General features: G+C 37.2%; 6 protein-coding genes across 6 annotated transcripts in view; 3 read left to right on the forward strand and 3 right to left on the reverse strand.

The window, feature by feature from the left end:
• The first annotated feature begins 4,527 nt into the window (after window positions 1-4,527).
• LOC108370941 (RAB6A-GEF complex partner protein 2) lies at window positions 4,528-6,835 on the forward strand. The gene is made up of 4 exons (XM_017626394.1): window positions 4,528-5,262; window positions 5,330-5,547; window positions 5,607-5,878; window positions 5,947-6,835. Exons 1-4 carry the CDS (start codon window positions 5,147-5,149, stop codon window positions 6,610-6,612), a joined length of 1,272 nt encoding a protein of 423 aa, XP_017481883.1. The 5' UTR covers window positions 4,528-5,146; the 3' UTR covers window positions 6,613-6,835.
• On the reverse strand, window positions 6,599-7,745 carry LOC108370942 (UPF0568 protein C14orf166 homolog). Its single transcript, XM_017626395.1, has 3 exons — window positions 7,554-7,745; window positions 7,133-7,459; window positions 6,599-7,071 (listed from the first exon to the last, which is right to left on the reverse strand). Exons 1-3 carry the CDS (start codon window positions 7,612-7,614, stop codon window positions 6,719-6,721), a joined length of 741 nt encoding a protein of 246 aa, XP_017481884.1. The 5' UTR covers window positions 7,615-7,745; the 3' UTR covers window positions 6,599-6,718.
• A 443-nt stretch (window positions 7,746-8,188) lies between these two features.
• On the forward strand, window positions 8,189-9,286 carry LOC108370937 (RRP15-like protein). The gene is made up of 2 exons (XM_017626389.1): window positions 8,189-8,356; window positions 8,414-9,286. Exons 1-2 carry the CDS (start codon window positions 8,317-8,319, stop codon window positions 9,181-9,183), a joined length of 810 nt encoding a protein of 269 aa, XP_017481878.1. The 5' UTR covers window positions 8,189-8,316; the 3' UTR covers window positions 9,184-9,286.
• Window positions 9,222-9,685, reverse strand: LOC108370938 (uncharacterized). The gene is made up of 2 exons (XM_017626391.1): window positions 9,430-9,685; window positions 9,222-9,350 (listed from the first exon to the last, which is right to left on the reverse strand). The coding sequence occupies exons 1-2, from the start codon at window positions 9,572-9,574 to the stop codon at window positions 9,292-9,294; spliced, it is 204 nt and encodes a 67-aa protein (XP_017481880.1). The 5' UTR covers window positions 9,575-9,685; the 3' UTR covers window positions 9,222-9,291.
• A 528-nt stretch (window positions 9,686-10,213) lies between these two features.
• Window positions 10,214-12,259, forward strand: LOC108370939 (zinc finger protein 431). Its single transcript, XM_017626392.1, has 4 exons — window positions 10,214-10,529; window positions 10,592-11,056; window positions 11,110-11,386; window positions 11,496-12,259. The coding sequence occupies exons 1-4, from the start codon at window positions 10,362-10,364 to the stop codon at window positions 12,209-12,211; spliced, it is 1,626 nt and encodes a 541-aa protein (XP_017481881.1). The 5' UTR covers window positions 10,214-10,361; the 3' UTR covers window positions 12,212-12,259.
• A 1,435-nt stretch (window positions 12,260-13,694) lies between these two features.
• The window catches only part of LOC108370936 (V-type proton ATPase 21 kDa proteolipid subunit-like), a 3,554-nt gene continuing 2,646 nt past the window's right edge, over window positions 13,695-14,602 (reverse strand). Inside the window, 4 exon segments of the mRNA XM_017626388.1 lie at window positions 13,695-13,876; window positions 13,985-14,438; window positions 14,441-14,539; window positions 14,542-14,596. Coding sequence (XP_017481877.1) covers window positions 14,038-14,438; window positions 14,441-14,539; window positions 14,542-14,596 — 555 coding nt within the window. The 3' untranslated portion in view covers window positions 13,695-13,876; window positions 13,985-14,037.

Raw genomic sequence — 14,602 nt, forward strand, 5'->3', positions numbered from 1 at the left:
AATTTCTTTTTCTTTCTTTCTTTTTTCCTCTTGCACTTTCCACAATAGCACCGCCATTGCTGCAGCACAGAAAAAGTCGGCACAAAGCAAATGGAAAAATGAAATAAGCCGACATGAAAAAATTTCAATAGCCTTCAACGCCTATATCCATATGTTAATAATAAAATTGGTTTGGTTTAAAATAAAACTTACACGTTATACTTTGCTTTGAACACTCTGCAAACAATTAATTTTTTACACTTAACTTTTTATTTAAAAGTGTACAGGTATCCAAAAACCGAAATCCTTCTGCTCCACTGTGTTCGTCGCGTTCGTTTCAATCAAAAAATGTAGAAATCTGACTGTCAGATTAGTCAATGTTGCCAGATACACTAGTTCTGTACTAAGAAGGAAGGAATAAGAATAATGATAACGTAGGTTTATGAAAATTTTAGACCGTAAACTAATTTAATTAAACGAATCCCCTAAATTAATCGTAAATAAAAAGTAAATATGTACATACATACGTACATATATGTAAAAGATATTGTTATGATTATCCTTGAACATTTGACGGATTTACCAAAAATCTCTAGGTAATATCGCTGGATTGTTAAATAAACGCTCAAGATGACCAAATTACAGTACAATCAAGGTGTATTAAACAAGGTGTGATTGACAACTCAGTGCGGCTCTCTTTTAAGGTACTATAATGTCAAAAAGTATAAACAAACGAATTAACCCTTAGTGATGCATGTATCTTGTTAGCACTGATACAAAGGCTCTTATTTTGATTATAGTTTTGTTTTACTTACATTACCTGAAATATATATATTTTGTCAATAAAATAAAACAAATTGTTTATAAAATCGTTTTAGCAATTTTCTTGTTTTTAATTGCCCAAGTTTTATGCTTTTGTGCGTTTATTTTTATATTTAAATTTTTAATCCTAAACATTATTCGACACTTATAGAAGTATGATTTTACATTTGTTTCCAATTTTATATGAGAGCTTAACTCTAACAATTTTGAAATAAAATTTTTTTATGCGAAATAGTTTGGGTATAAACGAGCTCGTTTGAAAGTGCTTGACTCGGACGGACAACAAATGAAATCACTTTCCTTGAAGTGGTTTTCACAAACGCGAGATGAATCACGTAGCACAAACTACATCGCTGCCGTCTTAACTCGCAACTAGGTGGTTTAAAACATCGCTCTATTTTCGTGTCCTGACTTCTATTGCATACAGCGCACCGTTCAAAAGTTTTGCTCCGTTTCATCTTGGTTTCCTTACATTAAATATTTAAGAAAAGTCGAACGTACATATTTACTTATTACCAAACGTTAAATGTGCTTACTTGCTCTCCTCGGCGGTTTATCTCTTAACAATTTCACGTTTATTAAGAAAATTTGTTGCTCGAACAATGTTTGTGTAATTTTTTTTTGAAACAAATTCAAATTTGAAAAAAAATATATATTTTCAAATGGGTTAACAATTCGTTTCAATTTGACATTATAGCCTGTTTCTCATGAACGAAAGACACAAGATCACGCGGGAAGGAAAGAACGAAAAAAGTTATTTTCTAGCTGCCGAAATCTCGACGCCATCTTTGTTGTAAGAAGTAAACAACGAAGAGAACGGAGAAAACCGCGAAATTGTTGAACGCATGAAAAATCATTTTTATTATGCAAACTCTTCTATAAATCATGCCGTTGTGTTAAATTATTCTTTATCTTATGTGTACACACGTTGTCACAAGCGAAAATGAAGAAAATTGCTGTACAAAGCCACCACCAAATGGTAAACAACGAAGAAATGTAAACAAACGGTTAATGTCAAAATCGTTCAACTTTTTTCCTAAATGCGATTCTAACGGGCTAGTCTCCAGCCCGCGTGATCTTGTCTTTTTGGTTCATGCCTGTTTCTTATGAGAGCAATGTCAAAATCAATCACACTTTGTTGAATACATTTTGAGTACAATTAACTTTTTGTACTGCTGCCTGCAGTGTCCTGTGACGATACCTATTACTATTTTAAGCTGCCCCTTTGGGAGTTCAATTAAACCTTGGAATCTTCTTCTGTTAAAACCTCCCAGTAAACTCTTTGCCTGGCGCATTACTGACGAACTTTGCGAGTTTAGATCCCTCATAGTGTTCCTCTCTATCGTAACCTCCTCTTTCAGAGTATTTGGACACACTCCTAGGAAGGGCTCAGGGCCAACTGAAGCAATGACTGCCGCCTCTCTTGCGAGACAGTCAGCTGCCTCGTTACCCTCTAGTCCCTGATGACCAGTTACCCACTCTAACTTCATGTTATTGTGTCTACCAAGTGAGTTAAGCTTCTCAATGCACTCCAGGACCAGCGAAGATTTGACCTCATAGGATATAAGGGCCCTGAGTGCTGCCTGGCTAAAACTTAGGATTATGATTCTCTCATTTCTATACCCTCTACTCATGATTGTATCCGCACATCAGTAGATGGCGTAAACTTCCGCTTGAAAGATGCTCGGACATTCCCCCATAGGAACAGAGATCCTGGCCCTGGGTCTGACGATTCCAGCACTTATTCCTTCTAGCGTCTTCGAGCCATCCGTGTACCAGTGCAGAGTGCAACCCTGCAGTAGTGCCTCGTAAGCGGAGACACCCCAGGTTGCTTTACTGCAAAGCTCTATTTTGAACCTCTTCTGAAAGACCATAGTCTTGCCTATGTCATCTCTAGGTAACAGGGATAGTGGGGCGAGGACCCTAACTTCTCCATACTCCTAGAGGAAATTACTTTGCCTTTTCCAAATCCCTCTCTCGCAATGTTAAGCAGAGTTTTTTTGGCTGCCTGCTCTATGGGTATATGAAGAAGCTCAAGTTCAAGGACTACTTCCAGCGCCGTCGTCGGACGTGTGCGCATCGCTCCTATTATGCATACACATGCCAGTCGTTGTAGCTTGGTGAGCGATTATCTCACCATTGCTAGAGCAGTTCTTGAAACCCATCCTACCTCCCCATAGATGTCACTGTCTGCACTATTATGATGTAAAGCCATCTTAGGAACCTGGGCGTACGTCCCCAGGATTTTCCCGCCAGACGCTTACATACCATAGGTGTCTATGATTAGTCCCAGATACTTAACATCGCTTGCAACGCTGACCACGAATATCTTCCGCATAGCCTTGGCAGTGAATACCGATGTCAGAGAGAAGCTGAAGGAGTTCATCCACCACTTAGCTCCGCGGAAGGGATGATAAGACCCCTCCCAGCGGGCAGCCCTTTGTTGTCTGAAGTTGTACCACGCTGTCCCATACCTCGCTTTCAGCAATCCTTGTACGCAGGAGCGCATCCATCCAATTGCAGATCGCTGGCTGTACGTTTCTCCCCTCTAGTTCCCTGCGCACTCCAGAGTGTGACGTGTTGTCAAACGCACCTTCTATATCGAGAAAGGCGCAGAGCACTGATTCATTGCATTCGAGGGCCCCCCGAATCCCGGTTGTCAGTTGATACAAGGCTGTGTCCTTGGACCTTCCGAAGACACCCACCATTGTCTTATCAGATTATTACCCAGATCGTTGCTGAAAGTCAGGTCAAGACTTCCTGCCTGGCTCTAGTGACAAATGTTCGACATTGCCTAACATTGTTTACATTCAGATCTTCACTTATAAAATACTCAAGTAGGGACTGCCCCATTCAACGTGGTGGGCATTCGCAGATCAGAGGTAGTCGAGCTCGCTGTGGTACCTCCTTCTATGCATCACATTTTCGCTCGTGCTCTTATGCCCACTATCCTCTTTCAAAGCTTTCTCGTGGAATGATCGAACGTTAACCGAGATGCAAATATGTGGTCATAAGTGGGCGGTTCCACGCCTATTTTCCAAAATTGCATCACAAACGTATTTTCTGCAAAAGAATTATTGCAAACATCAATTTCATGAACCAAAAAAAAGATCACGCGGGCAGGACAGTAGCCCATTAGAATCGCATTTAGCCGTTTGTTTATATTTCTTCGTTGTTTACAATTTGGTGGTGGCCTTTTACTGCAATTTTCTTTATTTTCGCCTGTGACAACGTGTGTACACATAAGATAAAGAATAATTTAACACAGCGGCATGATTTATAGAAGAATTTGCATAATAAAAATGATTATTCATGCGTTCAACAATTTCGCGGTTTTCTCCGTTCTCTTCGTTGTGTACTTCTTACAACAAAGATAGCGTCGAGATTTCGGCAGCTAGAAAATAACTTTTCTTTCTTTCCTTCCCGCGTGACCTTGTGTCTTTCGTCCATGCATCAATTTTGAATAAAATTGCTTCAGTATTGATTTATAGAAAATTTCGTATTTCTCTAAATTACCGTTATATATGGGATGTGGACGCAGTTATTGTCCGATTTTAAAAATTTTCAGCCGTTTGGTTTGTTGTACCAAGGCCAACAACTGTGCCAAATTTGGGAGAAATTGGTGGAGCGGTGTTCTTATTTTTCATGTAAAAATTATAGTATTAATCAATTTTGAGTTAATATACCTCAGTAGTTACTAAAATATCACAGTTTTCGTATTTCAGAAAACTACTGTTATATGGGAGGTAGGCGTGGTTATTGTCCGATATTGTGTATTTTCGATACCATTCGCCCCACGCATAAAAGAACTACGCATACCAAGTTTCATTCAGATAACTCCATTTTTACTCGAGTTATCGTGTGCACAGACGGACAGTCACCGCTTAATCGATTTCAATGCGTCGGCACGCAAGCGAGATTTCCTAACACGTGAAGGCGGCCGGTTTCACCTAGCTAAGTACTCGGTAACTTGGCGTTCGGTAATTTTCCGCATGTATTTTGTTTGTGTAAAATTATTTAAGATATATGGTAAAAATTACCAAACATCGAATTGCCGGTTACCAAAATCTAGAGATCTACGTTCTTTGGTCTTTTAATGAAAATTGTTTAGAATATGCTAGATATTCCATAAAAATTACTAAACCTATACAGATGACACTAGGTGTAGCATTATGTTTCTCAGCAACAATGGGTAGGAGTTGTTATGTTTCAGTAATATGTTTATAGACATTCACAGCTGACCACCTGATATCAACATTAATTATAGTACATATAGCTTCCTTAAACTACAAAATAAATAATAATAGATATAAACTAGAAGTCATCGGAATTAAACATTCGTAATATGATTGAAATAAGGGCAAAGCTAGTACGCGCTGATTCGGCCATATACGCTACAGGAGAAAGAGTGGAGTGTCTCATTGAATTCACACACATTGGTTCACCTGGTGGTGATAACATGTATGTATAAGATTGGTATTGTCGAAAAGAATATTTAAAACTCCCTGTTCCCTTTTCTACACAATAGCCGCATGGAAAATTTAGCTTGGGCCTCGGCGCAGTTACATTGTTATCGCAAGACGAGCTACAATGTTGCAACCAGTGATAAAGTGAATGAATTGGCAGAACTAGTAGGCAAAACAGCATTGGATGCTGTAACACAAGCAAGTGGCGACATCATAATTGCTACAAATCCTAAAATTTTATTTTGTGATTTAAAACTGTCGCCAGGTGAAACCAAAATATGTAAGTATAAAAATTGCAGAATTTAGTGAGACTGTAATTGGTACCAATTTTGTTTACAGACTTTTTCAATGAAATTTTGCCACGTAACGGACCACCAACATATCGAGGGCACGACATTAAGTATTTCTACAAAATTACAATAGCCACACAACGAGTTAAATCCAAGGTACAAATGCTTGCTGTGCCTATACGTGTTCTACCTATTCCAATTATTGCGCGCCTAGATGAGATGCACTGCACTGAAGAAACAAATGACGAGCTAGCACCCACAAATCCCTTCCTAGAAAAGCGTGAAATTTCCGAACTGGAGATATCTTGGCATCATCTTAAGGTAAAATTTATGACAGTATTTTTGAGACATTTTAATTTCACTGTTAAAGAATATTCGAATTTGTTTAGAATGTAACTGCCCGTCGGGCACCTAAATATTACCGTATATCTAACAAGCGTGGATTTGTCGGACGCTTTTGCCTGTTTAAGTCTTCTTACAAAATTGGTGAAGACATTGTTGGAAGTTTGGACTTCAGTAATTGTAATGTGCGTTGCGTACAGTTTTCTGTTAAACTACAATCACAAGAAATATCTCTGCAATCCAACGCCAACCAGACCAGTGGTGACTTAAACGACGCCTCATCAGTAAATTCATTAGACTTGGCAAGTGTTGCAAGCGGTACAGCAATAGATAATCTTCACAAATCGAAGACATCGGCTAGTGCGCGCAATGCAGAAGCTGAAGAACCTGTAGGAAAGGTGAGCACGTTTACCACCATACACCAAGTTTGCTATGCCATGTTGAAGACCTCTGTAATTATACCTATTCCACTGCATGTAACACCCTCATTTCGAACTGATTTGGTGGAGTTACGCTGGCGGTTACATTTTGAATTCGTCACAAGCACAATGATGGACTTTGGGAAACCCAATCCAATTGAAGGTGAACTAAAAGCCCCTGCGGAAATACCAGTCGAAACCATGGTGTGGAACTTACCGGTTACTGCAATATATGCGGCTAACCCGCTTCAAATATATTCACCAAGTCAAACACATAGTCTACTTATTAAGTAAATGACTGCATTATCTGTGTATTTTCAATATTCAAAGCATAATAAAAAATAAACACATATGTATATATGTGCAAAATGATGTTATTCCTCGAAAGTTGTTACAGTGTTTATCGACCTACCTTTCCCAGTTTTGTATCTGTTTTAGGATTAGCAATTAAATCTTGAACAGCTACAATTGTTTCATTGATTTTTGTTTGTAACTGGCGTAAACTTTGTATTTGTAATAATCGCAAAATGCGGACAGAATAATCCAAAGCGGGATCATCCGTCACCACATCATTACCCTTTTCAAAAGGAAAAGGAGTTCCAGTTATCGGCTGACGATTCTTAGCAGAAGGTGAAAGTCTTTCATGTACAACACGGGCAATAGCCTCCAATTGTACAAGATGATTTGGGTGATGTGGAATTTTAAGCTTGTTGGCTAACGAGCGTACTCCAGCTATGAAATCTTTGTGATTAACTAAAAACATGAAATTAGCATAAATTTAATATTAAAAATTAAAGAGTTGGAGCATGCTTACAATCCAGGTTGTCGAAGAAATTTTCCGCTTTTATGCTAGGTGCGAGAGACTTATTTTGCTGCTTGCTCACCTCTATGGAATTTATAGCTTTGTAATTTTCGGGAGCATCTAAAAATTCCAATCGAATGGCATAGCCAAGCACCCAAGTTATTTCTTCTATTGGAGTGCAGAATTGTGGCATGCCAAGATCTGCTTTATAGTTTTCATACGCTTGCTCCCATATGTCAAGTTGATCAACCTTGCGGAGATCCTCACGATCCTCTATTCTATACTGGCGTATTTTTTGGTCTTCTAACCACAGAATAGTACTAGCAAATACTTTACGATCTGTAAAAAATTAAGGTGCATACATAAATGCGCGTAACGATATATACATACATACGTATGTATATTTCAGTGTGGATATTATAGTTATTCTCACCATTGATATCTACATTGCTGGGAGTTGGATGTTCCAGTGCTTCTAATTTCAGCTTAATCATATTCGGAAGATATTCTATATTTACTCTACCAAAGTTTGATCAATTTAATGATTTTTAATAAATCAGCTTTGCTCCACTAACATATACCCCTCGGAAAAAAAACAACAGCTGTCAATTTGCGCTGTCATTTGGTATGATCCACTTGCGATCCACATTCGTCGCTTTGACGCACGGTTGCCACTTCTAAAAATAACTAAACAACATCTGACAAAAAACCAACCACACTAAAAAAAAACACGTATATACCAAAGAACGTAAATGTACATTTACGTTCTTTGATAGCTATAACTTCCGAAATAATTCGAATTTCGAAAAATTGTAAAATTTGTAATAATTTGCATAAAAAAAGCTCGACCTTCGAAAAATTGGTGGCCCACTTCACAATTTTTTTCTCAGAATCAAATGTGTTAAATAATAAGAGAAAATCATTGGGGGAATATCATCACAAATTATGGATTTTATTAGACATTCGAGGGTATAAGACTTTAAAGGGTTGGCATCCCTGGTACCCAAAAACACAGGTTTGGTACCGATTTAGCACTGATGTTATCGAGCATTAATAACTGTAATTAATAATGAATTGTACATATCGATAAAAATTGCACATTTTTATCTTGACGAATGTAAATAAATAAAAAAACGTGCAGAAATTGAATAGCACAGATAGATTGAAAAAGAGTTGATCGTCCATATATCCATGAAATGGCTTTATCTGGCTTAAAATTGAAAACACAAAAACAAGGTAGCAATAACTTATTATTTGGTTTAACTGCTTTAAAATACATATGTTTCTTAATAGCATTTCCAAAACCACGAGACACAGACGATTCTGATGTAGAGAGATCTGGTGAAGAAGCATCTGAAAATGATGCAGAAGGCAACGCCGGCTGGGCTGACTGCATAGCAAAGGTTCTAAACACTTCTAAACCCAAAACTAAAAAAACTCTAGTGTTGTCACGAGCCAAAAAGGTAAAACCAGCCGACCAAACAAAGTCAAAACCTTTGGATTACGGTTTCGAAGTTGAGGGCGAGCAGAAATTAGATGAGCAGCCAATAAAACAGGAGGGAGAAGAACAAGGTAAACAACGAAAGAATGTACCACTAGAATTACGCGTGAAACCTTCCTGGAAAGATATTGAACGTGAACGCACCTTACGCAAAGTAGCGACGCGAGGTGTTGTACAGCTTTTCAACGCAGTACGCATTCAACAAAAGGATATTCAGGTGCAGCTGGAGGAGGCAGGGCCATTGGATAGTCGAAAGGATGCTGTTTTGAATAATATAAATAAGAGGAAATTTTTGGATGTACTCATGAGCGGCAACCGAGCCAAATCAGAAGCTGTGGATAATCCAGTAAAGAGTGAAAATTTGAAGGACGAAGACACTAGCGCTGACGAAGGTGATCAAAATGCCCCAGCCGGTACACAAAGCAAAAGGAAATCCGAGTGGAGTGTGCTTAGGGAAGATTTTATGACAAATAAAAAAATTAAACACTGGGACGAAGAGGATGATGAAGAAAATGGTGGCGCATCAAACAAGGATACAAGCGAAGATAGCGGCGAAGATTAATAAAATTATTTTATTTAACTTTAAAATCTAATATTTTTATTTGACTTAAGCTAATGTTAAGAATATAAAACTTTATATTATAATGTTTTTGTCAAGCAAAAATGTATCTTATTTGCTTTTTAGAAAACTTGCATTAGAAAGTCGCGCTATGCCAAGGAACATTATGCCTGCAAAATATTAAATACATATGTAGGTGATTCCTTAGCCAAATGCGTACATAGGAAAATATTAGAACAGCATACTAACCTCCTGAAAGTAAACGCATGGTATTCATTTCAATTTTTCTGCGATTCTTTGATTGTGATAATATGTAAGCACCCATTGCAATTAAACCAAAGCCGCTAATTAAGCGACAAGCTAAGCAATCCTTTGTGTTATCAACAGATGACATTAAATTTATTTAAAACAGGAGTCTGGAATGCACATCAATTCATGATGATAATCGTTGCTAGTACGAGGATTAGGGTGGGTTAGGGATTTCGGAAAAACATCGATGAAAAATACTCAAAATATCGATGTTTTGCTTCGATGCATCGAAAATGTTTCACTCAATGTTTAAATAGTCGATGTATCGATGTTTTTTGAAAACTGACATCTACGGTACATTGAACCGTCATTCCAGTTGTTCAATTGTTCAAAAAAAGAAGGGACTTTGACCAAAAAATTTAAATGACTGCAATAAGTTCCGTTAGAAACATAACTAGCTCAGTTGCAGTAATTTATTTCAAATTTTCTACAATTTTGCTAATAACATATTTTGTTGTGAAACGTTATCTGAAAAATCCTATGCAAATCGATGCATCGATGTATGCCCTTCGATTCATCGAGAAATATCGATGTACATTTCGATTAATCTTCGTATGTGAATTTGACAGCTGATAAACTATTGCGCTGATTTGTNAAAAATCCTATGCAAATCGATGCATCGATGTATGCCCTTCGATGCATCGAGAAATATCGATGTACATTTCGATTAATCTTCGTATGTGAATTTGACAGCTGATAAACTATTGCGCTGATTTGCAATAATTCAACGCCCTCATTTACCAAACATAGCTTTCACGACATCTGGAGGTTTCATCTTTACTCTTCATGCACGATTCGTAAATAAAATAACTTGCGTAGACGATCTCATCATCCTGGCGCAGTGCGAAAAGGACTTTTGAATATACTTTGGAATGAATTGTGAACCACATATTGGCAGCAGAGATGGCTCGGAAGTAGAACTCTGTTGTCGTGTTTGTCTTCAACTTGAAGATTTGATGGTCCACATTTACGATAACGGCATTATCGAGGATTTACAATCGGATCTCATCACGCTGCTGGAGCGCTGTGGTGGTATCAAGGTATTTGCATCCAATAGCTTTAAATATTGTTAACGTCCATGTGTAAGCACTAATACACGTAGGTAGCAGAGTCCGATGGTCTCCCAAAGTTTCTTTGCCAAGAGTGTACGACTGAACTACTTGTAGCTGCTAAGTTTCGAGAAAAATGTGAACGCACACAACAACTTCTAGATATGACAACTTGGAAGGAATCTTTGCCTATTGATGATATTTGCGCGGCAAACAGCAAAGAGCCTGGAACTACATCTGATTCACAATTATTAGAAATTCACAGCAATATTTTCGAGATAGACCCCGAAGAAGCTGTAGAAATCAATTTAACGGGAATAGAAGTTGAAGATGAATTGTCGACAAGCGCTCAGTTGAATGCAGAGATATCGACTGAACAAGGAGAAGCAAAGTGTGAGGAATTTTACGAAAACGTGGAATTCTACGAAAACATTGTCGATGAGGAAGCAGACGAGATAGATGGACGATTTGAAGCTTTTGAACAAGAAAAGCGAAGAAATCTAGCTAAAGAACAAAAGGTAAATAAACACATTTTCAATGAAAATATCAATCTAAATTTGGACTTTCCTAGCTCGATGAGGAATACACATGCGATGCTTGTGGTGCCGTGTTCTTACAAGCCTTCAACCTTCAACGACATTTGGAGAAGGTGCACTGTCTTTTGCAACCATATATTTGTGCTAATTGCAGTCACACTTTTTTGTTAGAGGAGTCTTACAGAAACCATAGCCAGAGTTGTGTAAAACCGTTTTCGCCTATAACCGTCGACAATACAAACATTTCAAGTAATGCAATTGTAAGCACATCCGCTGCCTCAACTCCGCGAAAATGTGATTTCTGCGGAAAACATATGAAATCAACATTCGCGCTTAATATGCATCTGCGTACTCATACCGGTGAACGCCCGTACAAATGTACACAATGTTNCTCCGCGAAAATGTGATTTCTGCGGAAAACATATGAAATCAACATTCGCGTTTAATATGCATCTGCGTACTCATACCGGTGAACGCCCGTACAAATGTACACAATGTCCCAAGGCATTTAAGACCCAATCAGCTTGCTCAATGCATTTGAAACGCCACGCAAGAAAACCGGACTATGCTTGCTCAATTTGTAATAAAACTTTCTATGAAACCAGCAATCTGACCGCGCACATACGAACTCACACTGGAGAGAAACCACACTCTTGCAACTTGTGCCAAAAACGTTTCTCACGTGTCTTCCTTTTACAACTGCATATGCGAACACATACTGGTGAGAAACCATATCAGTGCACTACTTGCAATCGTAGCTTCGCGCAATTATGTGACTTAAGAAATCATGAGCGTACACATACAGGAGAAAGGCGTTATAAATGCACTATATGTGGGAAGTCGTTTATTAAACGCTATGCGTTCAAGGTTCATTTGGAACGACATGCTGTATTACAACCGGAAGACGTTCCTGTAACAGAGGAGACAAATGCGGAAACTATCGTAACCACTGTAGGAGAGCCTGAAGATGAATCTGTTAAGTATATGCTTGATAGTAGTATCCTGGATGGAGATAGTTATTTTCTTTCAAAAGTTACCGAAGACAATTTTTGTGATCTAACATATACAGATGTGCCACCGCTGAATGAGTCCAACGAAGAGCTCGCGTGGAATAATTTTATAATTGAAGAAATTTAAGATATACATACATACATATACATATGTATGTACATTTATGTAAATATGTAAAACAGATACTGATACATATGTATTAAAAAACAAATATTAACTAAAAAAAATATTTTAATTTAAGTCCAAGTAGTTCATTATTTTGTAAAGTGTTGCGATATAATAGTCACAGGAGTCTCCCGATAACAATGCTTCAATTCTTTAATCAGAACTACATTCCAAATATATATATCACTTCTCAAGTTATTTAATGGAGCGTACATCGTCCACAGATCTTCGTGTATGCTGTTCTAATTTAGAGCAAACGATTTATGGATATTGTGAAAAACTTTACTTTTATTTCCCAGGGAAAATAACTCCCTAGGAAAGACCATTAATTATCCGCTTGGAAAGTAAAAAATTGTTTTAAGGAGAACGAACAACATAATTTTATNACATTTATGTAAATATGTAAAACAGATACTGATACATATGTATTAAAAAAAACAAATGTTAACTAAAAAAAAATATTTTAATAAAAGTCCAAGTAGTTCATTATTTTGTAAAGTGTTGCGATATAATAGTCTCAGGAGTCTCCCGATCAAAATGCATCAATTTTTTAATCAGCACTACATTCCAAATATATGTACATCACACAGCGTACATCGTCCGCAGATCTTCGTGTATGCTGTTCTAATTTAGAGCAAACGATTTATGGATATTGTGAAAAACTTTATTTTTATTTCCCAGAGAAAATAACTCCCTAGGAAAGACCATTAATTATCCGGTTGGAAAGTAAAAAATTGTTTTAAGGAGAACGAACAAAATAATTTTATTGTGAAATACTCAAAAAATTTCTTTACACATTAACATATGCCTTTTTATACAGTTGATTATTTAATTTTTCATATGTATATACAATAAATCTAAATATGCAGTTAAAACTAATAAATAATTATACATTGAATACTAAATACTTCACAAAAAAGAAACACACACTATGTATAGATTGTTTATTACATCGTTCGTGCCTCAGGTCGATTCATAGCAAGTTTCATAGTATGGAAAGCATATTACTGTACATATATGTATATGTTGCACATACATTATTGTCCAAATGTATATATGGATTTAGATGTTCTTTGATGCTGAGAATTGTATGCAAGTTACCAACCAAATACTCAGAAACTCGATTGAATCGGACTTGACCAGCCGAATTTACCTTAGCTTAATTAGATTAGAAAACATAAACTAAGACATAAAAATAACACTGTAACTAAGTCAAAGTTCAAGTCGCTGCGCAGATCGGTATTACGCCGTCAAAAGTCGATTGATGATGCAGTAGAAATGTTTGCCACCAACGAGAGAATATATGGTCGATCATTGACTGTAATTTCTTAATTTCATTTTTTTTTTAATATTTTCGTTTGAATTTCAATATCAGGATCTTCAAAAGTTTGACCTTATAATTTCGCTGTTACACCAAAATTATAAAAATAAAATTGTTCATAAAAATTTGATTGGTCTAACGTGGAATGAATTGGGTAGTGTGAGAATTGTTTGCAATATATAATGATTCACTTATTTTTGCAGGTTTTTTAATTTAAATATGTATGTACATTCAGCACGAGGTTAAATTAAGTATAATGTTAAAACAAAGAAGAGCGTGCCAATGGACTCATCAGTGGTTTTTGCCTGGAATTTGTTGACAGTTAAATAAAAACATGCAGACTAATTTGGACAAATGTATATAAATATGAATGTGTATATGTATATTAGTGGTACTTGATAAGTTGTGCTTACATCTGCGATACTGATGGCTTAAGTCACCTTCTATTGTCCTCTTTTGTGTTAATTTAATCTTTCTTGTCACCCATTTTCACTTTAGATGTCATGTAGATACCCACAATCAGACCAAAAAGACCGATAGCTGAACCGAAAATTTCCACAATCAAAATTTTCACGAATAATGCAGAATTAGCAGCATCAGCTAGCGCAGCACCGGAACCAACAATGCCAACAGCGATACCACAGAACAAGTTGACTAGACCTACTGCTAGACCGGCTCCAAACATTACATATCCTCCAAACCAATTATTATTCATTACAGTTTGGTTTTCTAATGCTGCTGCCATCGTGAACGAATCCAATAAACCGGACAAAACGATGGCAGTGATCAGGCCGTAAATAGCTACAGCTTCACAGAAGATAACCGAAATCAAATTCTTTGTCTTGATACGTGGAGCTTTTACACCCCACCCACAATGCTGGTGCCTGTAGTGTGAATGCCTAGAGCAGCTCCTACCACGGAAAGTGCCACTGACAAACCGATTCCCAGACAGGCCCACATATATGGGATGTGGAGGCCAGGAACCAGCCAACGCTTACTCGTTCACCTTTGCCTGTAAGCACAAACTGGAA

The sequence above is a fragment of the Rhagoletis zephyria genome, unplaced genomic scaffold (assembly GCF_001687245.7).
Source record: "Rhagoletis zephyria isolate East Lansing unplaced genomic scaffold, Rhagoletis_zephyria_1.1 Rzeph_scaffold_04587, whole genome shotgun sequence".
Classification (NCBI taxonomy): Eukaryota; Metazoa; Arthropoda; class Insecta; order Diptera; family Tephritidae; genus Rhagoletis; species Rhagoletis zephyria.